Source organism: Giraffa tippelskirchi, chromosome 11, assembly GCF_054371585.1.
Source record: "Giraffa tippelskirchi isolate mGirTip1 chromosome 11, T2T-mGirTip1v1.2.pri, whole genome shotgun sequence".
NCBI classification, from domain to species: Eukaryota; Metazoa; Chordata; class Mammalia; order Artiodactyla; family Giraffidae; genus Giraffa; species Giraffa tippelskirchi.
Window position 1 is genome coordinate 75,945,049 of NC_137285.1, and position 25,251 is coordinate 75,970,299.

The 25,251-nt window shown below is 55.2% G+C and overlaps 3 protein-coding genes and 1 long non-coding RNA gene across 4 annotated transcripts in view; 2 read left to right on the forward strand and 2 right to left on the reverse strand.

The window, feature by feature from the left end:
* LOC145527594 (uncharacterized) overlaps positions 1-12,555 on the reverse strand; it is a 33,577-nt gene extending 21,022 nt beyond the window's left edge. The window contains exons 1-5 of the mRNA XM_081545713.1: positions 12,298-12,555; positions 11,559-11,670; positions 7,158-7,383; positions 4,680-4,937; positions 3,942-4,053 (exon numbers count right to left, since the gene is read on the reverse strand). The gene's annotated coding sequence lies outside the window, so the exon portion shown is untranslated. The remainder of the gene's footprint in view (positions 1-3,941; positions 4,054-4,679; positions 4,938-7,157; positions 7,384-11,558; positions 11,671-12,297) is intronic.
* LOC145527530 (uncharacterized) lies at positions 124-1,917 on the forward strand. The gene is made up of 3 exons (XM_081545628.1): positions 124-301; positions 701-1,013; positions 1,265-1,917. Exons 1-3 carry the CDS (start codon positions 167-169, stop codon positions 1,891-1,893), a joined length of 1,077 nt encoding a protein of 358 aa, XP_081401754.1. The 5' UTR covers positions 124-166; the 3' UTR covers positions 1,894-1,917.
* On the forward strand, positions 12,098-17,251 carry LOC145527476 (uncharacterized). Its single transcript, XM_081545539.1, has 3 exons — positions 12,098-15,536; positions 15,936-16,248; positions 16,500-17,251. Exons 1-3 carry the CDS (start codon positions 15,126-15,128, stop codon positions 17,126-17,128), a joined length of 1,353 nt encoding a protein of 450 aa, XP_081401665.1. The 5' UTR covers positions 12,098-15,125; the 3' UTR covers positions 17,129-17,251.
* On the reverse strand, positions 17,104-24,733 carry LOC145527654 (uncharacterized). The gene is made up of 3 exons (XR_014069826.1): positions 22,394-24,733; positions 19,916-20,173; positions 17,104-19,289 (listed from the first exon to the last, which is right to left on the reverse strand). It is a non-coding gene; the product is annotated as an uncharacterized LOC145527654 (long non-coding RNA).
* Positions 24,734-25,251: the final 518 nt, after the last annotated feature.

Consider the following 25,251-nt stretch of genomic DNA (forward strand, 5'->3'; position numbering starts at 1 on the left):
GTCAGAAACCCAGAGATTCCCTTGGGAAGTTTTGAGGAAGGGACCTCAGCACGAACCCCAGGAAATGATGTCACCTGCCGGCAACAGAACCCAACAGAACCCGCAATCCGGGTATCCAGGCCTCCAGAGCGGAGAGGAGCCCCCAGCCAGATCACTTGCTGCCAAGATGTTCTGCTGTTTGCCCCTGCCCAGAGGCCGGGGCCTCAGGAGAGCTCACAGGCAGTGTGCGTGGGCACCCTGTCGACGTTGGCTCAGGACACCCCCGAGAGGCCTCTGGCCCTTTGCCCGGAGAAACAGAAAGGTAACACGGGGAGCCCCAGGCCGGGCCAGGCCACCTCTCCCATGCCACCCGGAAACACCGGGTCCTTTGCCTGTGTGTGGGGATGCGGGTTTCTCGGGCTGTGTCTCCCTCAAGGAAGCCCAGGCGGATGTGGGGTCAGAAGCCTGTGGACAAGTTGTGTCCACACCCCAGGGGAGAGCAGGCTGGGCGGGATGGGGAGAGTGTGGGCAGCGCCGACCGGCCAGGCTGACCTCACACCCTCAGATGGGTCTCTTTCCTCCCGGGTGGGGATCTGAGCAGACACACGTCTCTGACCCTTCTGGGAAGAGAAGTTCGAGCAGGCAGAAGCAGCGGCTCCACTGGCCAGGCCCAGCTCGGAAAACTCCCAGCATGGCTGGCTGACGGTCACTGTCGTTGCAGAGCTTCCCACGTGATGAGGCCGAGGACGGGGACACCCCATCCAGCTCCCAGAGGGAGGGGTCGGAGCACCACCCGCCCGCCCGTGAGGCCCAGTGCAGGCTCCAGGTCAGCGTGCCCACGGAGGCATCAGCCCCACCGGGGGAGACGCGGAGGTGGGGAAGGCCTGCTGCCGAGACACCGCCCAGGATACAGCCGGCGGCCCAGTCTGAGGCTGCCACGGAGCTCAGCACACCCGGCTCCGACCCAGAGTCCAGAGAACCCCGGCCTCTGAGGCACCAGGAGGACCTGGAGCCCAGCACGCCAGAGCACAGAGGTGAGGACGCTGGGGCTGGTGCACGGGAGTGTGTGGGGAGGGGTGCTGAGCTACACAGGGACGAGTCCTCGAAAGCTGCTGCTGGGCCTGCAGCAAGCGCTGGCCTCACACCCCCCGCCCCCCATCTTGCACACTTCAGTCCCAAAAGACATCTGACGCTGGGTATTCTTTGGGAACCTCTTGGAAGGTTTCTGTCCCGGGGTACGCACATGCCAAGGCTGGCCTGTGGGCAAACTTTGCTTCTCCCCCAGCTCTAGCACTGGCCTCCAACTGGAACCAGGCTCCACTTCCCAGACCTGTCCCTAAAGAGGTGGTGGCTCCAGGTGCAGGACCCAGGGATCCACCGAGGGCAGATGGAGAAGCGAGACTTGCCCTCGCAGAGACACCAGGCCAGCTGGGTACTGGCCAGCACACCGGGCAGATCGGATCTCCGTGCCTGCAGGACCCCCAGCCCCAGGCACTGATGTCCCACCCCCTCAGCGAGAACCTCCACCTCCACGTGCACCTCTACCTGCTCGGGCTTTGGCAAGAGAACCCGAGGCAGAGGAAGAGTCACCGCCTCGGCAGGGAGAGCCTGCCCTGGCTCCCGCGCAACACCCAGACGCCCACGATGACTCACCCAGCCCTGCAGGGAGAAAGAGCCCCCGCTCTGGACAGAGACCCAGAGCCCTTACCGGAAACACCACGTCCAGGGGAGCGGTCGGCTCTGCAGCCTCCATCCCTGTCTGCTCACCGTGGATGCCGGCAACTCGGTCTGCCCCCAGGGGACATGGAGTTCCTTTCCCCTGAACTGCTTTGCATGTGGTTTGTTTCCACCTTTCTGGTGATGTTTTATTTTTTGTATGGTTTCCTGTATTTTTGTTGGTTAAGTTGGGATTAGTAAACTGTTTCATCATTGTTGCAATCTGGGAACACTGTTGTGTAACTCTGGTGATACTGTGTTACCATCACCACTTTGTAGTTTCAGACCCGTTCCATCTTTATGCCCCACCCCCCAACAAAGCCTGGATTCAAGGCAAGCACGCCCTGTTCATCCCTCCCCCCGATCCTGAACACAATTTCATCTTTTCTTTCTGCATTCCTTCCTATATTCTTGGTGTCCCCAATCAGTGACTCTCAGCGAAATGACTGAAGGAGTGTTTTTCGGACTCTCCACCTACTGTAAGACTCCATTGGAGAGTTCTCATTTTTATGTCATTTGAACTAGCCTTTGATAGCTGAAAGGACGGTGTACGTCCTTTCAAGATACCATGTGCCAAACGAAGCCCTTTTGGCAACTGCCATCATTATCTCCAGGCAGGCATTGCTGTTTGAAGGGTGACATCTCAGCCAGAAGGCAGAGGCTGAGCTCCTCTTGTTGCACCAGCTCCCAAAAGAAGCCAAGAAAGGGAGCTGGAACAACAAACCACCCCCATGCCCAGGAAAGCGTTCTTCATGACAGAAGGCTAGAAAATGACCCAACATCCTTGTGGCCCAGAACCACTCTAGAAAATCACTGTTCCATAAAAAAGAGAAACACATGGGAAGTTCCAAGGAGAGGCAATGCCCATGGCCAGTGTACTTGAGAGACGGCCTGACCGCTCCGGGGAAGACACGCACCGACGGAACCCCTTGGGAAACAGCAGTGATAGTCCTCACCGTCGTAAGGGTTTCCTCTGGGGACAACCTGCCCTGGGCACCACACGAGGGAGCAGACCGGCTTCTCTTCCTCTGCCCCCACACCATTCACTCATGAAGGCAGCTCAGGTGTTCTCATGCCCTGCCTGCCTGCCTGCCTGGCTCATCCGTGAGCTGTGACCACCTCCAGGGTAGGACTCCACCTTTTCCTCTCTGTGTACCGTGAATCTGCACACAGTGGGCTTTCAGAACCTTAGGAGACTTGAGCCATTCCCACTCGAGCCAGAACCCTCCCCAGGAAGGAAAACAGCTGTGGAGTCATTTTGGCCCCAGCACTGGTTCCGAAAGCCTGGCGGCTCCTACAGCCTCTACGGTGTGAAGAGGGAGGTCCCTTTTGACAGAGCTTTCCGGCTCTCAGATCTAAGCTGTTGTTTCACTGTCAGCTGTGTCTCTTCCGTTGCAGCCAGGTGGGCCACGCTGCTCCAAAGGAGCTCACAAGCTGAGTTTCAAGGGAGGACAGGGATGGCTACAACGTGCTGCAAACTGAGTGAGGGTCCCCACAATCCTCAGCAAAGGTCTGTGGTGTGCAAGTGGGGAGTAGAGGGCCCCCAAGTTCCAAAGGAAGGGAGGTAGTCGGGAGCTAAAGCCCTTGGCTGCTGTGGTAGCAGCTGCAGATGGCAGCCCGTCCACAGTGCACTTCAAATGAGGTCATATGAGCGGGACTCTGGAAATGGCTCCGAAATCGAGAGAAAGGGGTCAGGGTATGTGGGAATCCGGCGGGGGTGGGGGGTGGATGAAGGAAGGTGTCCCTCCTCTCTCCAGTGCAATTTGGTTTGGTGAGTCTCAAAGCTACCAGATGGCACTTCCCAAGTCAGGCCCCCGCAGGAATCAGGGTGGGCTGCCTGCCTCGGGCCCTGCCACAGGGACAAGCCACACCAGTGGCCTCCCTGAGCTCCAATGGCCGGATCTGGGGGGTTCTGTCTGGGTGCACACCTCCTTGCTGTGGCCAAGTTCCCCCCTTCTCTGAGCACCAGCTTCATCCTCTCGAATGAGGACATCGATTGCTACCTTGGCACGTTACTCTCTTCATCCTGTGAAGACTCATTAGGCTTATCCTACAATTACTAGCTGGCCCGAAGAGATATCTCCTGAATCCAGCTTAAGCTGGAGTCTCCCAGGCTCATCTGGCATGTCTTCCCTGAAGTCTGCCAAAACCCACACCCTTGCATTTCCAGGGACTCCCCTTAGCCAGCTGGGCAGAAAACCCAGCATGCTTCAAACAAGCTGACAGACAAGCGGGAGAGGACTCACGGGCAGACGGCTTCCCTCAGGTCTCGGGGGGAGCTCTGGGACCACAGCAGCAACGGGCCATCCCAGCCCCTGAGCTCAGCAGCGCCCTCATTCTCAGGCCGGCGGCTCTGCCCTGAGGGGAGCAGGAACGTCACCAACTGCCGCAGGCGGACCTCAAGCCCCTCCCACTGCTGGAGCCTGACCTCCCCCGGCCCCACCCCTTCCCCTACCCCAGCAGGACGAGAGCTCGTCTTCCCCTGGCTTCCAACGTGAGGCCCGGCCCTGGGCCCCGATTGGGCACTGCCCCAGCCCGGAGCCAATCACAGTGGCCAGGGAGGTGGAACGCACCGATTGGCCAGGGCCAGGTCATGTGACCATACTCCCCAGGAAACTCAAAGATTACCAAGGTTCTCTAAGAAACCAATGAACAAAATTATCCAGTAAAGGCAAACCATAATTTTTAATGAGGCCAATGTCACAGAAAAAAAAAAAAATGCTCCACAATAAACTGCTCAAGGAAGCTACTAAATAAACTTTCAGAAAAGTTTAGTAGTTTTTTTTTTTTTTTTTTTAAATAGGGTGACGGAGAGCTATACCTTTCCCATCTATGTGAATTTAGGTTTAAACTAGATTTCCCTTGGCTATTATATAAGACAAAAAAACCCACATCACCCACTTTCACTCCCCCCCACCCCCAAAATGTGTTTTAATCTATTGAATTTTTGTGTCCTCAGTTGTGTCTGATTCACGGCAACTCACCAACTCTACACAGCCAGGCTCTTCCGTCCATGGAATTCAGGGCAATTTTTTCTGTCCCAGTAAATGCCCACCCTGGGTGATCCAAAGGCAAGGGCTCCGAGGCTCCTGAGAGACTAACTCCTTTCAGCTGAGCACAGAGCTGGCTTCTCACTGGGATGCCTGTGGCCTGGGGCTCCCAGAGGGGAGAGCAGCACTCGCCCCACCGTGTGGTCACTGCTGGAAATGCAGGCTGCTCCTCACTCCCCCTTGACAGTGTCCCTGAGGGCAGAACAGTGTGAATCGAATCAAGGTGGAAATGCAAACTCCAATGCAACCAACCTTCCCACAAGGTCTCCAAAACCACTCAGGAACAGGGAATTGGAAACTGCAGGGGATGACATGAATGGAGATGGAGACTTGACACCTTACACCGAGTTCACTTCCAGTTATCCCTAGACAAACTTTCCATGAAAACTTGTCACAAATCTAGAAGAACAATGAGCAGAAACCGGACACGTGCTTTGAGTCTTCACACACAAAACTAAAAGGCAGTCCACAAAAAAAACCCAGAGAATACAGTGGACTTTGCAAAATCAAAGATATCTACTGTGGGAAAACCTCATGACAAAAGCAAAAGACAGGTCATACATCGCGAGACGAATGAGTGGAAACACAAAGCTTATCAAGGATGTGTCTCCAAACAGACAAAGAACGCCAACACAACAAGCCTGTGAAAACTAGGGAAAGGTCTGAAGGGACACCAGACGGAGGAAGACACACACAGAGTATCCCGGATGATGTCCAGCACTGAGGGCCTGAAGAAACAACAGTCTAGTTGCACCCCCTCAGGCCTGTGTGACCGTGGATGAGGCCTCTGTTTCCCGGTGGCTCTGAGACATGGACAGGGAGGAAGGGGAAGAGAAGTCACTTGCATTTCTAATACTCACAGCAAAGTCTTCCAATGAGAAGGGAATTATCACCCCCACTGCCAATGCCATTCACTGAAGTGATACCCACGAGTCCATCTACCCCAGAAGGGAAGGATGGACCTGTTCTCACAAAACGGCGAGAGATGGAAGGAGGAAGATCAAGCCCACACCAATCACTGGAAAGAGAAGCTGTGCTCAGGGCTTGAAAGAATTCCTATTGGGAAAATCATGTCACAGCCCCACATGGCAATCCACAGCTTCCATGCTATTCCTCCCAAAATGCCAATGCATTTTCGCACCGAACAAAGAATTGCAAAAGGGGTACGGAAACAGAAAAGAGCCTACATTGTCAATACAATCCGACGAAAAAGCCCCGATACGGACATCCAAGGTTGTGTGAAAGGAAATTAGACGACCAAACTAGGATCCTCAGGAGAGTATCGGAGAAGGCAATGGCGACCCACTCCAGTACTCTTGCCTGGAAAATGTCCTGGACGGAGGAGCCTGGTAGGCTGCAGGCCATGGGGTCATGCAGAGTCAGACACGACTGAAGTGACTTAGCCGCAGCAGCAGCAGCAGGACAGTATGCTATTGGGAATACAACAACACACACAGATCCAGATCGATGGAATAAAGTTGAGGGTCCAGAAACAAACCCCAGCATCCATGGTCAACTCATCTCTGACACAGACGGGGAGAATATCCAAATGGGAACAAGAAAGCCTCTTCAATCAATGTCCATGGGAAAACCAGACAGCTACATCTGAAGAACGCTATTGGTTTTGATCTCATACCACCTCAATATCGGGGAAAAACCTCACCCTAAAGACTGAGGTCATGAGATAGCTAGAAAGAAGCGTAGGTCAAAGGCTCCTTAACATCAGAGTCTCCTTGCCATTTGCTGGGCGGAGGTCGAAATGGGTCTCTTCAAGTAAGGGAAAGAGGTAAACGAAGTACACCACTGGGTTTCCATCCAATGGAACCTCTTCACAACAGAGAGGCTAAGCATTCACAAATGCAAAAGATAGGAAACGGAACACGAGAGACATCTGAGAAGGGGTTCATATGGAAAGAGACGAAGAATGCACAGCACTCAGATTCCAAGAAACACCACCACCACCCTTGACCCTTCCCCCATGACCAACTCTGACCTAAAGCCTTTCTCTCCCTCTAACCTATCCCTAAAACATAACCCTCATCTAATCATATACATGTGCATCCCTAGCATCCATCCATCCATCCACACACGAGAGAGAAAGAGGAAGACACAGACGGAATTGAGAAAGGAAAAGAGAGGGACACAGCCAGAGAGAGACACGGAACCAAAGAGAGGAAAGGAGTCGATGGTCCAGACTTTTCCTCAATCTGTCTCGAAGGTAGAAGCAATGACAGCGCCCTTCCACCCCAGAAGGGGGAAAAGGACGGAAGGTTTGGAGAGGAAAAGACAAGAACGCAGGGAGCCATTAGAAGCTCAGCCACCCGCAGAAGCCGAGCTGGGACCCTTGAACAGAATCTCAATGGAAACAGAGGACCAGAAAGTTGGCTACTCTTTTCTATAAGAGAGGGAGACCTTCGAGTCTTCCTTTCGGTCCTCCAACTTGGATGCGGGGTCTCAAAACAGTCAGGAGGGGGAGTGCCTTTTCCTGGGTTCCACGGCGCACCCAGGCCTCGTTCTGCCCCATTCTGTGCTGTGTCAGCCCTGGATGGAATCTTTCTTTCTGAAGTCTCAGCGCACGAGCTCCACGTGATATCGGCCCCAGGTGGAAAGGCATGGAGCTGCTCGTAGGCCGACAGACCTAGGAAGCAGATGGGAGAATGACCCCCACTCTGCAGATGGAGAGACTGGGGCAACCCTGAGGGGCATATGCTTGTCCAGGGCCACACCACTTATGAGAAGAAGGAGCCTGGTCTGAGAGCAGCATGGTCCTCGGAGCTCAGGCCCTGGCTGAACCCAGGCCTCCCCAGGGCTGTGGGCTGGGCCGTGTGGGTGTCATTGTGCCTGCACATGGCCTAAGGGGGGTGGTCGAGCAGTCAGAAACCCAGAGATTCCCTTGGGAAGTTTTGAGGAAGGGACCTCAGCACGAACCCCAGGAAATGATGTCACCTGCCGGCAACAGAACCCAACAGAACCCGCAATCCGGGTATCCAGGCCTCCAGAGCGGAGAGGAGCCCCCAGCCAGATCACTTGCTGCCAAGATGTTCTGCTGTTTGCCCCTGCCCAGAGGCCGGGGCCTCAGGAGAGCTCACAGGCAGTGTGCGTGGGCACCCTGTCGACGTTGGCTCAGGACACCCCCGAGAGGCCTCTGGCCCTTTGCCCGGAGAAACAGAAAGGTAACACGGGGAGCCCCAGGCCGGGCCAGGCCACCTCTCCCATGCCACCCGGAAACACCGGGTCCTTTGCCTGTGTGTGGGGATGCGGGTTTCTCGGGCTGTGTCTCCCTCAAGGAAGCCCAGGCGGATGTGGGGTCAGAAGCCTGTGGACAAGTTGTGTCCACACCCCAGGGGAGAGCAGGCTGGGCGGGATGGGGAGAGTGTGGGCAGCGCCGACCGGCCAGGCTGACCTCACACCCTCAGATGGGTCTCTTTCCTCCCGGGTGGGGATCTGAGCAGACACACGTCTCTGACCCTTCTGGGAAGAGAAGTTCGAGCAGGCAGAAGCAGCGGCTCCACTGGCCAGGCCCAGCTCGGAAAACTCCCAGCATGGCTGGCTGACGGTCACTGTCGTTGCAGAGCTTCCCACGTGATGAGGCCGAGGACGGGGACACCCCATCCAGCTCCCAGAGGGAGGGGTCGGAGCACCACCCGCCCGCCCGTGAGGCCCAGTGCAGGCTCCAGGTCAGCGTGCCCACGGAGGCATCAGCCCCACCGGGGGAGACGCGGAGGTGGGGAAGGCCTGCTGCCGAGACACCGCCCAGGATACAGCCGGCGGCCCAGTCTGAGGCTGCCACGGAGCTCAGCACACCCGGCTCCGACCCAGAGTCCAGAGAACCCCGGCCTCTGAGGCACCAGGAGGACCTGGAGCCCAGCACGCCAGAGCACAGAGGTGAGGACGCTGGGGCTGGTGCACGGGAGTGTGTGGGGAGGGGTGCTGAGCTACACAGGGACGAGTCCTCGAAAGCTGCTGCTGGGCCTGCAGCAAGCGCTGGCCTCACACCCCCCGCCCCCCATCTTGCACACTTCAGTCCCAAAAGACATCTGACGCTGGGTATTCTTTGGGAACCTCTTGGAAGGTTTCTGTCCCGGGGTACGCACATGCCAAGGCTGGCCTGTGGGCAAACTTTGCTTCTCCCCCAGCTCTAGCACTGGCCTCCAACTGGAACCAGGCTCCACTTCCCAGACCTGTCCCTAAAGAGGTGGTGGCTCCAGGTGCAGGACCCAGGGATCCACCGAGGGCAGATGGAGAAGCGAGACTTGCCCTCGCAGAGACACCAGGCCAGCTGGGTACTGGCCAGCACACCGGGCAGATCGGATCTCCGTGCCTGCAGGACCCCCAGCAGCAGGCACTGATGTCCCACCCCCTCAGCGAGAACCTCCACCTCCACGTGCACCTCTACCTGCTCGGGCTTTGGCAAGAGAACCCGAGGCAGAGGAAGAGTCACCGCCTCGGCAGGGAGAGCCTGCCCTGGCTCCCGCGCAACACCCAGACGCCCACGATGACTCACCCAGCCCTGCAGGGAGAAAGAGCCCCCGCTCTGGACAGAGACCCAGAGCCCTTACCGGAAACACCACGTCCAGGGGAGCGGTCGGCTCTGCAGCCTCCATCCCTGTCTGCTCACCGTGGATGCCGGCAACTCGGTCTGCCCCCAGGGGACATGGAGTTCCTTTCCCCTGAACTGCTTTGCATGTGGTTTGTTTCCACCTTTCTGGTGATGTTTTATTTTTTGTATGGTTTCCTGTATTTTTGTTGGTTAAGTTGGGATTAGTAAACTGTTTCATCATTGTTGCAATCTGGGAACACTGTTGTGTAACTCTGGTGATACTGTGTTACCATCACCACTTTGTAGTTTCAGACCCGTTCCATCTTTATGCCCCACCCCCCAACAAAGCCTGGATTCAAGGCAAGCACGCCCTGTTCATCCCTCCCCCCGATCCTGAACACAATTTCATCTTTTCTTTCTGCATTCCTTCCTATATTCTTGGTGTCCCCAATCAGTGACTCTCAGCGAAATGACTGAAGGAGTGTTTTTCGGACTCTCCACCTACTGTAAGACTCCATTGGAGAGTTCTCATTTTTATGTCATTTGAACTAGCCTTTGATAGCTGAAAGGACGGTGTACGTCCTTTCAAGATACCATGTGCCAAACGAAGCCCTTTTGGCAACTGCCATCATTATCTCCAGGCAGGCATTGCTGTTTGAAGGGTGACATCTCAGCCAGAAGGCAGAGGCTGAGCTCCTCTTGTTGCACCAGCTCCCAAAAGAAGCCAAGAAAGGGAGCTGGAACAACAAACCACCCCCATGCCCAGGAAAGCGTTCTTCATGACAGAAGGCTAGAAAATGACCCAACATCCTTGTGGCCCAGAACCACTCTAGAAAATCACTGTTCCATAAAAAAGAGAAACACATGGGAAGTTCCAAGGAGAGGCAATGCCCATGGCCAGTGTACTTGAGAGACGGCCTGACCGCTCCGGGGAAGACACGCACCGACGGAACCCCTTGGGAAACAGCAGTGATAGTCCTCACCGTCGTAAGGGTTTCCTCTGGGGACAACCTGCCCTGGGCACCACACGAGGGAGCAGACCGGCTTCTCTTCCTCTGCCCCCACACCATTCACTCATGAAGGCAGCTCAGGTGTTCTCATGCCCTGCCTGCCTGCCTGCCTGGCTCATCCGTGAGCTGTGACCACCTCCAGGGTAGGACTCCACCTTTTCCTCTCTGTGTACCGTGAATCTGCACACAGTGGGCTTTCAGAACCTTAGGAGACTTGAGCCATTCCCACTCGAGCCAGAACCCTCCCCAGGAAGGAAAACAGCTGTGGAGTCATTTTGGCCCCAGCACTGGTTCCGAAAGCCTGGCGGCTCCTACAGCCTCTACGGTGTGAAGAGGGAGGTCCCTTTTGACAGAGCTTTCCGGCTCTCAGATCTAAGCTGTTGTTTCACTGTCAGCTGTGTCTCTTCCGTTGCAGCCAGGTGGGCCACGCTGCTCCAAAGGAGCTCACAAGCTGAGTTTCAAGGGAGGACAGGGATGGCTACAACGTGCTGCAAACTGAGTGAGGGTCCCCACAATCCTCAGCAAAGGTCTGTGGTGTGCAAGTGGGGAGTAGAGGGCCCCCAAGTTCCAAAGGAAGGGAGGTAGTCGGGAGCTAAAGCCCTTGGCTGCTGTGGTAGCAGCTGCAGATGGCAGCCCGTCCACAGTGCACTTCAAATGAGGTCATATGAGCGGGACTCTGGAAATGGCTCCGAAATCGAGAGAAAGGGGTCAGGGTATGTGGGAATCCGGCGGGGGTGGGGGGTGGATGAAGGAAGGTGTCCCTCCTCTCTCCAGTGCAATTTGGTTTGGTGAGTCTCAAAGCTACCAGATGGCACTTCCCAAGTCAGGCCCCCGCAGGAATCAGGGTGGGCTGCCTGCCTCGGGCCCTGCCACAGGGACAAGCCACACCAGTGGCCTCCCTGAGCTCCAATGGCCGGATCTGGGGGGTTCTGTCTGGGTGCACACCTCCTTGCTGTGGCCAAGTTCCCCCCTTCTCTGAGCACCAGCTTCATCCTCTCGAATGAGGACATCGATTGCTACCTTGGCACGTTACTCTCTTCATCCTGTGAAGACTCATTAGGCTTATCCTACAATTACTAGCTGGCCCGAAGAGATATCTCCTGAATCCAGCTTAAGCTGGAGTCTCCCAGGCTCATCTGGCATGTCTTCCCTGAAGTCTGCCAAAACCCACACCCTTGCATTTCCAGGGACTCCCCTTAGCCAGCTGGGCAGAAAACCCAGCATGCTTCAAACAAGCTGACAGACAAGCGGGAGAGGACTCACGGGCAGACGGCTTCCCTCAGGTCTCGGGGGGAGCTCTGGGACCACAGCAGCAACGGGCCATCCCAGCCCCTGAGCTCAGCAGCGCCCTCATTCTCAGGCCGGCGGCTCTGCCCTGAGGGGAGCAGGAACGTCACCAACTGCCGCAGGCGGACCTCAAGCCCCTCCCACTGCTGGAGCCTGACCTCCCCCGGCCCCACCCCTTCCCCTACCCCAGCAGGACGAGAGCTCGTCTTCCCCTGGCTTCCAACGTGAGGCCCGGCCCTGGGCCCCGATTGGGCACTGCCCCAGCCCGGAGCCAATCACAGTGGCCAGGGAGGTGGAACGCACCGATTGGCCAGGGCCAGGTCATGTGACCATACTCCCCAGGAAACTCAAAGATTACCAAGGTTCTCTAAGAAACCAATGAACAAAATTATCCAGTAAAGGCAAACCATAATTTTTAATGAGGCCAATGTCACAGAAAAAAAAAAAAAATGCTCCACAATAAACTGCTCAAGGAAGCTACTAAATAAACTTTCAGAAAAGTTTAGTAGTTTTTTTTTTTTTTTTTTTAAATAGGGTGACGGAGAGCTATACCTTTCCCATCTATGTGAATTTAGGTTTAAACTAGATTTCCCTTGGCTATTATATAAGACAAAAAAACCCACATCACCCACTTTCACTCCCCCCCACCCCCAAAATGTGTTTTAATCTATTGAATTTTTGTGTCCTCAGTTGTGTCTGATTCACGGCAACTCACCAACTCTACACAGCCAGGCTCTTCCGTCCATGGAATTCAGGGCAATTTTTTCTGTCCCAGTAAATGCCCACCCTGGGTGATCCAAAGGCAAGGGCTCCGAGGCTCCTGAGAGACTAACTCCTTTCAGCTGAGCACAGAGCTGGCTTCTCACTGGGATGCCTGTGGCCTGGGGCTCCCAGAGGGGAGAGCAGCACTCGCCCCACCGTGTGGTCACTGCTGGAAATGCAGGCTGCTCCTCACTCCCCCTTGACAGTGTCCCTGAGGGCAGAACAGTGTGAATCGAATCAAGGTGGAAATGCAAACTCCAATGCAACCAACCTTCCCACAAGGTCTCCAAAACCACTCAGGAACAGGGAATTGGAAACTGCAGGGGATGACATGAATGGAGATGGAGACTTGACACCTTACACCGAGTTCACTTCCAGTTATCCCTAGACAAACTTTCCATGAAAACTTGTCACAAATCTAGAAGAACAATGAGCAGAAACCGGACACGTGCTTTGAGTCTTCACACACAAAACTAAAAGGCAGTCCACAAAAAAAACCCAGAGAATACAGTGGACTTTGCAAAATCAAAGATATCTACTGTGGGAAAACCTCATGACAAAAGCAAAAGACAGGTCATACATCGCGAGACGAATGAGTGGAAACACAAAGCTTATCAAGGATGTGTCTCCAAACAGACAAAGAACGCCAACACAACAAGCCTGTGAAAACTAGGGAAAGGTCTGAAGGGACACCAGACGGAGGAAGACACACACAGAGTATCCCGGATGATGTCCAGCACTGAGGGCCTGAAGAAACAACAGTCTAGTTGCACCCCCTCAGGCCTGTGTGACCGTGGATGAGGCCTCTGTTTCCCGGTGGCTCTGAGACATGGACAGGGAGGAAGGGGAAGAGAAGTCACTTGCATTTCTAATACTCACAGCAAAGTCTTCCAATGAGAAGGGAATTATCACCCCCACTGCCAATGCCATTCACTGAAGTGATACCCACGAGTCCATCTACCCCAGAAGGGAAGGATGGACCTGTTCTCACAAAACGGCGAGAGATGGAAGGAGGAAGATCAAGCCCACACCAATCACTGGAAAGAGAAGCTGTGCTCAGGGCTTGAAAGAATTCCTATTGGGAAAATCATGTCACAGCCCCACATGGCAATCCACAGCTTCCATGCTATTCCTCCCAAAATGCCAATGCATTTTCGCACCGAACAAAGAATTGCAAAAGGGGTACGGAAACAGAAAAGAGCCTACATTGTCAATACAATCCGACGAAAAAGCCCCGATACGGACATCCAAGGTTGTGTGAAAGGAAATTAGACGACCAAACTAGGATCCTCAGGAGAGTATCGGAGAAGGCAATGGCGACCCACTCCAGTACTCTTGCCTGGAAAATGTCCTGGACGGAGGAGCCTGGTAGGCTGCAGGCCATGGGGTCATGCAGAGTCAGACACGACTGAAGTGACTTAGCCGCAGCAGCAGCAGCAGGACAGTATGCTATTGGGAATACAACAACACACACAGATCCAGATCGATGGAATAAAGTTGAGGGTCCAGAAACAAACCCCAGCATCCATGGTCAACTCATCTCTGACACAGACGGGGAGAATATCCAAATGGGAACAAGAAAGCCTCTTCAATCAATGTCCATGGGAAAACCAGACAGCTACATCTGAAGAACGCTATTGGTTTTGATCTCATACCACCTCAATATCGGGGAAAAACCTCACCCTAAAGACTGAGGTCATGAGATAGCTAGAAAGAAGCGTAGGTCAAAGGCTCCTTAACATCAGAGTCTCCTTGCCATTTGCTGGGCGGAGGTCGAAATGGGTCTCTTCAAGTAAGGGAAAGAGGTAAACGAAGTACACCACTGGGTTTCCATCCAATGGAACCTCTTCACAACAGAGAGGCTAAGCATTCACAAATGCAAAAGATAGGAAACGGAACACGAGAGACATCTGAGAAGGGGTTCATATGGAAAGAGACGAAGAATGCACAGCACTCAGATTCCAAGAAACACCACCACCACCCTTGACCCTTCCCCCATGACCAACTCTGACCTAAAGCCTTTCTCTCCCTCTAACCTATCCCTAAAACATAACCCTCATCTAATCATATACATGTGCATCCCTAGCATCCATCCATCCATCCACACACGAGAGAGAAAGAGGAAGACACAGACGGAATTGAGAAAGGAAAAGAGAGGGACACAGCCAGAGAGAGACACGGAACCAAAGAGAGGAAAGGAGTCGATGGTCCAGACTTTTCCTCAATCTGTCTCGAAGGTAGAAGCAATGACAGCGCCCTTCCACCCCAGAAGGGGGAAAAGGACGGAAGGTTTGGAGAGGAAAAGACAAGAACGCAGGGAGCCATTAGAAGCTCAGCCACCCGCAGAAGCCGAGCTGGGACCCTTGAACAGAATCTCAATGGAAACAGAGGACCAGAAAGTTGGCTACTCTTTTCTATAAGAGAGGGAGACCTTCGAGTCTTCCTTTCGGTCCTCCAACTTGGATGCGGGGTCTCAAAACAGTCAGGAGGGGGAGTGCCTTTTCCTGGGTTCCACGGCGCACCCAGGCCTCGTTCTGCCCCATTCTGTGCTGTGTCAGCCCTGGATGGAATCTTTCTTTCTGAAGTCTCAGCGCACGAGCTCCACGTGATATCGGCCCCAGGTGGAAAGGCATGGAGCTGCTCGTAGGCCGACAGACCTAGGAAGCAGATGGGAGAATGACCCCCACTCTGCAGATGGAGAGACTGGGGCAACCCTGAGGGGCATATGCTTGTCCAGGGCCACACCACTTATGAGAAGAAGGAGCCTGGTCTGAGAGCAGCATGGTCCTCGGAGCTCAGGCCCTGGCTGAACCCAGGCCTCCCCAGGGCTGTGGGCTGGGCCGTGTGGGTGTCATTGTGCCTGCACATGGCCTAAGGGGGGTGGTCGAGCAGTCAGAAACCCAGAGATTCCCTTGGGAAGTTTTGAGGAAGGGACCTCAGCACGAACCCCAGGAAATGATGTCACCTGCCGGCAACAGAACCCAACAGAACCCGCAATCCGGGTATCCAGGCCTCCAGAGCGGAGAGGAGCCCCCAGCCAGATCACTTGCTGCCAAGATGTTCTGCTGTTTGCCCCTGCCCAGAGGCCGGGGCCTCAGGAGAGCTCACAGGCAGTGTGCGTGGGCACCCTGTCGACGTTGGCTCAGGACACCCCCGAGAGGCCTCTGGCCCTTTGCCCGGAGAAACAGAAAGGTAACACGGGGAGCCCCAGGCCGGGCCAGGCCACCTCTCCCATGCCACCCGGAAACACCGGGTCCTTTGCCTGTGTGTGGGGATGCGGGTTTCTCGGGCTGTGTCTCCCTCAAGGAAGCCCAGGCGGATGTGGGGTCAGAAGCCTGTGGACAAGTTGTGTCCACACCCCAGGGGAGAGCAGGCTGGGCGGGATGGGGAGAGTGTGGGCAGCGCCGACCGGCCAGGCTGACCTCACACCCTCAGATGGGTCTCTTTCCTCCCGGGTGGGGATCTGAGCAGACACACGTCTCTGACCCTTCTGGGAAGAGAAGTTCGAGCAGGCAGAAGCAGCGGCTCCACTGGCCAGGCCCAGCTCGGAAAACTCCCAGCATGGCTGGCTGACGGTCACTGTCGTTGCAGAGCTTCCCACGTGATGAGGCCGAGGACGGGGACACCCCATCCAGCTCCCAGAGGGAGGGGTCGGAGCACCACCCCCCCGCCCGTGAGGCCCAGTGCAGGCTCCAGGTCAGCGTGCCCACGGAGGCATCAGCCCCACCGGGGGAGACGCGGAGGTGGGGAAGGCCTGCTGCCGAGACACCGCCCAGGATACAGCCGGCGGCCCAGTCTGAGGCTGCCACGGAGCTCAGCACACCCGGCTCCGACCCAGAGTCCAGAGAACCCCGGCCTCTGAGGCACCAGGAGGACCTGGAGCCCAGCACGCCAGAGCACAGAGGTGAGGACGCTGGGGCTGGTGCACGGGAGTGTGTGGGGAGGGGTGCTGAGCTACACAGGGACGAGTCCTCGAAAGCTGCTGCTGGGCCTGCAGCAAGCGCTGGCCTCACACCCCCCGCCCCCCATCTTGCACACTTCAGTCCCAAAAGACATCTGACGCTGGGTATTCTTTGGGAACCTCTTGGAAGGTTTCTGTCCCGGGGTACGCACATGCCAAGGCTGGCCTGTGGGCAAACTTTGCTTCTCCCCCAGCTCTAGCACTGGCCTCCAACTGGAACCAGGCTCCACTTCCCAGACCTGTCCCTAAAGAGGTGGTGGCTCCAGGTGCAGGACCCAGGGATCCACCGAGGGCAGATGGAGAAGCGAGACTTGCCCTCGCAGAGACACCAGGCCAGCTGGGTACTGGCCAGCACACCGGGCAGATCGGATCTCCGTGCCTGCAGGACCCCCAGCCCCAGGCACTGATGTCCCACCCCCTCAGCGAGAACCTCCACCTCCACGTGCACCTCTACCTGCTCGGGCTTTGGCAAGAGAACCCGAGGCAGAGGAAGAGTCACCGCCTCGGCAGGGAGAGCCTGCCCTGGCTCCCGCGCAACACCCAGACGCCCACGATGACTCACCCAGCCCTGCAGGGAGAAAGAGCCCCCGCTCTGGACAGAGACCCAGAGCCCTTACCGGAAACACCACGTCCAGGGGAGCGGTCGGCTCTGCAGCCTCCATCCCTGTCTGCTCACCGTGGATGCCGGCAACTCGGTCTGCCCCCAGGGGACATGGAGTTCCTTTCCCCTGAACTGCTTTGCATGTGGTTTGTTTCCACCTTTCTGGTGATGTTTTATTTTTTGTATGGTTTCCTGTATTTTTGTTGGTTAAGTTGGGATTAGTAAACTGTTTCATCATTGTTGCAATCTGGGAACACTGTTGTGTAACTCTGGTGATACTGTGTTACCATCACCACTTTGTAGTTTCAGACCCGTTCCATCTTTATGCCCCACCCCCCAACAAAGCCTGGATTCAAGGCAAGCACGCCCTGTTCATCCCTCCCCCCGATCCTGAACACAATTTCATCTTTTCTTTCTGCATTCCTTCCTATATTCTTGGTGTCCCCAATCAGTGACTCTCAGCGAAATGACTGAAGGAGTGTTTTTCGGACTCTCCACCTACTGTAAGACTCCATTGGAGAGTTCTCATTTTTATGTCATTTGAACTAGCCTTTGATAGCTGAAAGGACGGTGTACGTCCTTTCAAGATACCATGTGCCAAACGAAGCCCTTTTGGCAACTGCCATCATTATCTCCAGGCAGGCATTGCTGTTTGAAGGGTGACATCTCAGCCAGAAGGCAGAGGCTGAGCTCCTCTTGTTGCACCAGCTCCCAAAAGAAGCCAAGAAAGGGAGCTGGAACAACAAACCACCCCCATGCCCAGGAAAGCGTTCTTCATGACAGAAGGCTAGAAAATGACCCAACATCCTTGTGGCCCAGAACCACTCTAGAAAATCACTGTTCCATAAAAAAGAGAAACACATGGGAAGTTCCAAGGAGAGGCAATGCCCATGGCCAGTGTACTTGAGAGACGGCCTGACCGCTCCGGGGAAGACACGCACCGACGGAACCCCTTGGGAAACAGCAGTGATAGTCCTCACCGTCGTAAGGGTTTCCTCTGGGGACAACCTGCCCTGGGCACCACACGAGGGAGCAGACCGGCTTCTCTTCCTCTGCCCCCACACCATTCACTCATGAAGGCAGCTCAGGTGTTCTCATGCCCTGCCTGCCTGCCTGCCTGGCTCATCCGTGAGCTGTGACCACCTCCAGGCTAGGACTCCACCTTTTCCTCTCTGTGTACCGTGAATCTGCACACAGTGGGCTTTCAGAACCTTAGGAGACTTGAGCCATTCCCACTCGAGCCAGAACCCTCCCCAGGAAGGAAAACAGCTGTGGAGTCATTTTGGCCCCAGCACTGGTTCCGAAAGCCTGGCGGCTCCTACAGCCTCTACGGTGTGAAGAGGGAGGTCCCTTTTGACAGAGCTTTCCGGCTCTCAGATCTAAGCTGTTGTTTCACAGTCAGCTGTGTCTCTTCCGTTGCAGCCAGGTGGGCCACGCTGCTCCAAAGGAGCTCACAAGCTGAGTTTCAAGGGAGGACAGGGATGGCTACAACGTGCTGCAAACTGAGTGAGGGTCCCCACAATCCTCAGCAAAGGTCTGTGGTGTGCAAGTGGGGAGTAGAGGGCCCCCAAGTTCCAAAGGAAGGGAGGTAGTCGGGAGCTAAAGCCCTTGGCTGCTGTGGTAGCAGCTGCAGATGGCAGCCCGTCCACAGTGCACTTCAAATGAGGTCATATGAGCGGGACTCTGGAAATGGCTCCGAAATCGAGAGAAAGGGGTCAGGGTATGTGGGAATCCGGCGGGGGTGGGGGGTGGATGAAGGAAGGTGTCCCTCCTCTCTCCAGTGCAATTTGGTTTGGTGAGTCTCAAAGCTACCAGATGGCACTTCCCAAGTCAGGCCCCCGCAGGAATCAGGGTGGGCTGCCTGCCTCGGGCCCTGCCACAGGGACAAGCCACACCAGTGGCCTCCCTGAGCTCCAATGGCCGGATCTGGGGGGTTCTGTCTGGTTGCACACCTCCTTGCTGTGGCCAAGTTCCCCCCTTCTCTGAGCACCAGCTTCATCCTCTCGAATGAGGACATCGATTGCTACCTTGGCACGTTACTCTCTTCATCCTGTGAAGACTCATTAGGCTTATCCTACAATTACTAGCTGGCCCGAAGAGATATCTCCTGAATCCAGCTTAAGCTGGAGTCTCCCAGGCTCATCTGGCATGTCTTCCCTGAAGTCTGCCAAAACCCACACCCTTGCATTTCCAGGGACTCCCCTTAGCCAAGCTGGGCAGAAAACCCAGCATGCTTCAAACAAGCTGACAGACAAGCGGGAGAGGACTCACGGGCAGACGGCTTCCCTCAGGTCTCGGGGGGAGCTCTGGGACCACAGCAGCAACGGGCCATCCCAGCCCCTGAGCTCAGCAGCGCCCTCATTCTCAGGCCGGCGGCTCTGCCCTGAGGGGAGCAGGAACGTCACCAACTGCCGCAGGCGGACCTCAAGCCCCTCCCACTGCTGGAGCCTGACCTCCCCCGGCCCCACCCCTTCCCCTACCCCAGCAGGACGAGAGCTCGTCTTCCCCTGGCTTCCAACGTGAGGCCCGGCCCTGGGCCCCGATTGGGCACTGCCCCAGCCCGGAGCCAATCACAGTGGCCAGGGAGGTGGAACGCACCGATTGGCCAGGGCCAGGTCATGTGACCATACTCCCCAGGAAACTCAAAGATTACCAAGGTTCTCTAAGAAACCAATGAACAAAATTATCCAGTAAAGGCAAACCATAATTTTTAATGAGGCCAATGTCACAGAAAAAAAAAAAAAATGCTCCACAATAAACTGCTCAAGGAAGCTACTAAATAAACTTTCAGAAAAGTTTAGTAGTTTTTTTTTTTTTTTTTTAAATAGGGTGACGGAGAGCTATACCTTTCCCATCTATGTGAATTTAGGTTTAAACTAGATTTCCCTTGGCTATTATATAAGACAAAAAAACCCACATCACCCACTTTCACTCCCCCCCACCCCCAAAATGTGTTTTAATCTATTGAATTTTTGTGTCCTCAGTTGTGTCTGATTCACGGCAACTCACCAACTCTACACAGCCAGGCTCTTCCGTCCATGGAATTCAGGGCAATTTTTTCTGTCCCAGTAAATGCCCACCCTGGGTGATCCAAAGGCAAGGGCTCCGAGGCTCCTGAGAGACTAACTCCTTTCAGCTGAGCACAGAGCTGGCTTCTCACTGGGATGCCTGTGGCCTGGGGCTCCCAGAGGGGAGAGCAGCACTCGCCCCACCGTGTGGTCACTGCTGGAAATGCAGGCTGCTCCTCACTCCCCCTTGACAGTGTCCCTGAGGGCAGAACAGTGTGAATCGAATCAAGGTGGAAATGCAAACTCCAATGCAACCAACCTTCCCACAAGGTCTCCAAAACCACTCAGGAACAGGGAATTGGAAACTGCAGGGGATGACATGAATGGAGATGGAGACTTGACACCTTACACCGAGTTCACTTCCAGTTATCCCTAGACAAACTTTCCATGAAAACTTGTCACAAATCTAGAAGAACAATGAGCAGAAACCGGACACGTGCTTTGAGTCTTCACACACAAAACTAAAAGGCAGTCCACAAAAAAAACCCAGAGAATACAGTGGACTTTGCAAAATCAAAGATATCTACTGTGGGAAAACCTCATGACAAAAGCAAAAGACAGGTCATACATCGCGAGACGAATGAGTGGAAACACAAAGCTTATCAAGGATGTGTCTCCAAACAGACAAAGAACGCCAACACAACAAGCCTGTGAAAACTAGGGAAAGGTCTGAAGGGACACCAGACGGAGGAAGACACACACAGAGTATCCCGGATGATGTCCAGCACTGAGGGCCTGAAGAAACAACAGTCTAGTTGCACCCCCTCAGGCCTGTGTGACCGTGGATGAGGCCTCTGTTTCCCGGTGGCTCTGAGACATGGACAGGGAGGAAGGGGAAGAGAAGTCACTTGCATTTCTAATACTCACAGCAAAGTCTTCCAATGAGAAGGGAATTATCACCCCCACTGCCAATGCCATTCACTGAAGTGATACCCACGAGTCCATCTACCCCAGAAGGGAAGGATGGACCTGTTCTCACAAAACGGCGAGAGATGGAAGGAGGAAGATCAAGCCCACACCAATCACTGGAAAGAGAAGCTGTGCTCAGGGCTTGAAAGAATTCCTATTGGGAAAATCATGTCACAGCCCCACATGGCAATCCACAGCTTCCATGCTATTCCTCCCAAAATGCCAATGCATTTTCGCACCGAACAAAGAATTGCAAAAGGGGTACGGAAACAGAAAAGAGCCTACATTGTCAATACAATCCGACGAAAAAGCCCCGATACGGACATCCAAGGTTGTGTGAAAGGAAATTAGACGACCAAACTAGGATCCTCAGGAGAGTATCGGAGAAGGCAATGGCGACCCACTCCAGTACTCTTGCCTGGAAAATGTCCTGGACGGAGGAGCCTGGTAGGCTGCAGGCCATGGGGTCATGCAGAGTCAGACACGACTGAAGTGACTTAGCCGCAGCAGCAGCAGCAGGACAGTATGCTATTGGGAATACAACAACACACACAGATCCAGATCGATGGAATAAAGTTGAGGGTCCAGAAACAAACCCCAGCATCCATGGTCAACTCATCTCTGACACAGACGGGGAGAATATCCAAATGGGAACAAGAAAGCCTCTTCAATCAATGTCCATGGGAAAACCAGACAGCTACATCTGAAGAACGCTATTGGTTTTGATCTCATACCACCTCAATATCGGGGAAAAACCTCACCCTAAAGACTGAGGTCATGAGATAGCTAGAAAGAAGCGTAGGTCAAAGGCTCCTTAACATCAGAGTCTCCTTGCCATTTGCTGGGCGGAGGTCGAAATGGGTCTCTTCAAGTAAGGGAAAGAGGTAAACGAAGTACACCACTGGGTTTCCATCCAATGGAACCTCTTCACAACAGAGAGGCTAAGCATTCACAAATGCAAAAGATAGGAAACGGAACACGAGAGACATCTGAGAAGGGGTTCATATGGAAAGAGACGAAGAATGCACAGCACTCAGATTCCAAGAAACACCACCACCACCCTTGACCCTTCCCCCATGACCAACTCTGACCTAAAGCCTTTCTCTCCCTCTAACCTATCCCTAAAACATAACCCTCATCTAATCATATACATGTGCATCCCTAGCATCCATCCATCCATCCACACACGAGAGAGAAAGAGGAAGACACAGACGGAATTGAGAAAGGAAAAGAGAGGGACACAGCCAGAGAGAGACACGGAACCAAAGAGAGGAAAGGAGTCGATGGTCCAGACTTTTCCTCAATCTGTCTCGAAGGTAGAAGCAATGACAGCGCCCTTCCACCCCAGAAGGGGGAAAAGGACGGAAGGTTTGGAGAGGAAAAGACAAGAACGCAGGGAGCCATTAGAAGCTCAGCCACCCGCAGAAGCCGAGCTGGGACCCTTGAACAGAATCTCAATGGAAACAGAGGACCAGAAAGTTGGCTACTCTTTTCTATAAGAGAGGGAGACCTTCGAGTCTTCCTTTCGGTCCTCCAACTTGGATGCGGGGTCTCAAAACAGTCAGGAGGGGGAGTGCCTTTTCCTGGGTTCCACGGCGCACCCAGGCCTCGTTCTGCCCCATTCTGTGCTGTGTCAGCCCTGGATGGAATCTTTCTTTCTGAAGTCTCAGCGCACGAGCTCCACGTGATATCGGCCCCAGGTGGAAAGGCATGGAGCTGCTCGTAGGCCGACAGACCTAGGAAGCAGATGGGAGAATGACCCCCACTCTGCAGATGGAGAGACTGGGGCAACCCTGAGGGGCATATGCTTGTCCAGGGCCACACCACTTATGAGAAGAAGGAGCCTGGTCTGAGAGCAGCATGGTCCTCGGAGCTCAGGCCCTGGCTGAACCCAGGCCTCCCCAGGGCTGTGGGCTGGGCCGTGTGGGTGTCATTGTGCCTGCACATGGCCTAAGGGGGGTGGTCGAGCAGTCAGAAACCCAGAGATTCCCTTGGGAAGTTTTGAGGAAGGGACCTCAGCACGAACCCCAGGAAATGATGTCACCTGCCGGCAACAGAACCCAACAGAACCCGCAATCCGGGTATCCAGGCCTCCAGAGCGGAGAGGAGCCCCCAGCCAGATCACTTGCTGCCAAGATGTTCTGCTGTTTGCCCCTGCCCAGAGGCCGGGGCCTCAGGAGAGCTCACAGGCAGTGTGCGTGGGCACCCTGTCGACGTTGGCTCAGGACACCCCCGAGAGGCCTCTGGCCCTTTGCCCGGAGAAACAGAAAGGTAACACGGGGAGCCCCAGGCCGGGCCAGGCCACCTCTCCCATGCCACCCGGAAACACCGGGTCCTTTGCCTGTGTGTGGGGATGCGGGTTTCTCGGGCTGTGTCTCCCTCAAGGAAGCCCAGGCGGATGTGGGGTCAGAAGCCTGTGGACAAGTTGTGTCCACACCCCAGGGGAGAGCAGGCTGGGCGGGATGGGGAGAGTGTGGGCAGCGCCGACCGGCCAGGCTGACCTCACACCCTCAGATGGGTCTCTTTCCTCCCGGGTGGGGATCTGAGCAGACACACGTCTCTGACCCTTCTGGGAAGAGAAGTTCGAGCAGGCAGAAGCAGCGGCTCCACTGGCCAGGCCCAGCTCGGAAAACTCCCAGCATGGCTGGCTGACGGTCACTGTCGTTGCAGAGCTTCCCACGTGATGAGGCCGAGGACGGGGACACCCCATCCAGCTCCCAGAGGGAGGGGTCGGAGCACCACCCGCCCGCCCGTGAGGCCCAGTGCAGGCTCCAGGTCAGCGTGCCCACGGAGGCATCAGCCCCACCGGGGGAGACGCGGAGGTGGGGAAGGCCTGCTGCCGAGACACCGCCCAGGATACAGCCGGCGGCCCAGTCTGAGGCTGCCACGGAGCTCAGCACACCCGGCTCCGACCCAGAGTCCAGAGAACCCCGGCCTCTGAGGCACCAGGAGGACCTGGAGCCCAGCACACCAGAGCACAGAGGTGAGGACGCTGGGGCTGGTGCACGGGAGTGTGTGGGGAGGGGTGCTGAGCTACACAGGGACGAGTCCTCGAAAGCTGCTGCTGGGCCTGCAGCAAGCGCTGGCCTCACACCCCCCGCCCCCCATCTTGCACACTTCAGTCCCAAAAGACATCTGACGCTGGGTATTCTTTGGGAACCTCTTGGAAGGTTTCTGTCCCGGGGTACGCACATGCCAAGGCTGGCCTGTGGGCAAACTTTGCTTCTCCCCCAGCTCTAGCACTGGCCTCCAACTGGAACCAGGCTCCACTTCCCAGACCTGTCCCTAAAGAGGTGGTGGCTCCAGGTGCAGGACCCAGGGATCCACCGAGGGCAGATGGAGAAGCGAGACTTGCCCTCGCAGAGACACCAGGCCAGCTGGGTACTGGCCAGCACACCGGGCAGATCGGATCTCCGTGCCTGCAGGACCCCCAGCCCCAGGCACTGATGTCCCACCCCCTCAGCGAGAACCTCCACCTCCACGTGCACCTCTACCTGCTCGGGCTTTGGCAAGAGAACCCGAGGCAGAGGAAGAGTCACCGCCTCGGCAGGGAGAGCCTGCCCTGGCTCCCGCGCAACACCCAGACGCCCACGATGACTCACCCAGCCCTGCAGGGAGAAAGAGCCCCCGCTCTGGACAGAGACCCAGAGCCCTTACCGGAAACACCACGTCCAGGGGAGCGGTCGGCTCTGCAGCCTCCATCCCTGTCTGCTCACCGTGGATGCCGGCAACTCGGTCTGCCCCCAGGGGACATGGAGTTCCTTTCCCCTGAACTGCTTTGCATGTGGTTTGTTTCCACCTTTCTGGTGATGTTTTATTTTTTGTATGGTTTCCTGTATTTTTGTTGGTTAAGTTGGGATTAGTAAACTGTTTCATCATTGTTGCAATCTGGGAACACTGTTGTGTAACTCTGGTGATACTGTGTTACCATCACCACTTTGTAGTTTCAGACCCGTTCCATCTTTATGCCCCACCCCCCAACAAAGCCTGGATTCAAGGCAAGCACGCCCTGTTCATCCCTCCCCCCGATCCTGAACACAATTTCATCTTTTCTTTCTGCATTCCTTCCTATATTCTTGGTGTCCCCAATCAGTGACTCTCAGCGAAATGACTGAAGGAGTGTTTTTCGGACTCTCCACCTACTGTAAGACTCCATTGGAGAGTTCTCATTTTTATGTCATTTGAACTAGCCTTTGATAGCTGAAAGGACGGTGTACGTCCTTTCAAGATACCATGTGCCAAACGAAGCCCTTTTGGCAACTGCCATCATTATCTCCAGGCAGGCATTGCTGTTTGAAGGGTGACATCTCAGCCAGAAGGCAGAGGCTGAGCTCCTCTTGTTGCACCAGCTCCCAAAAGAAGCCAAGA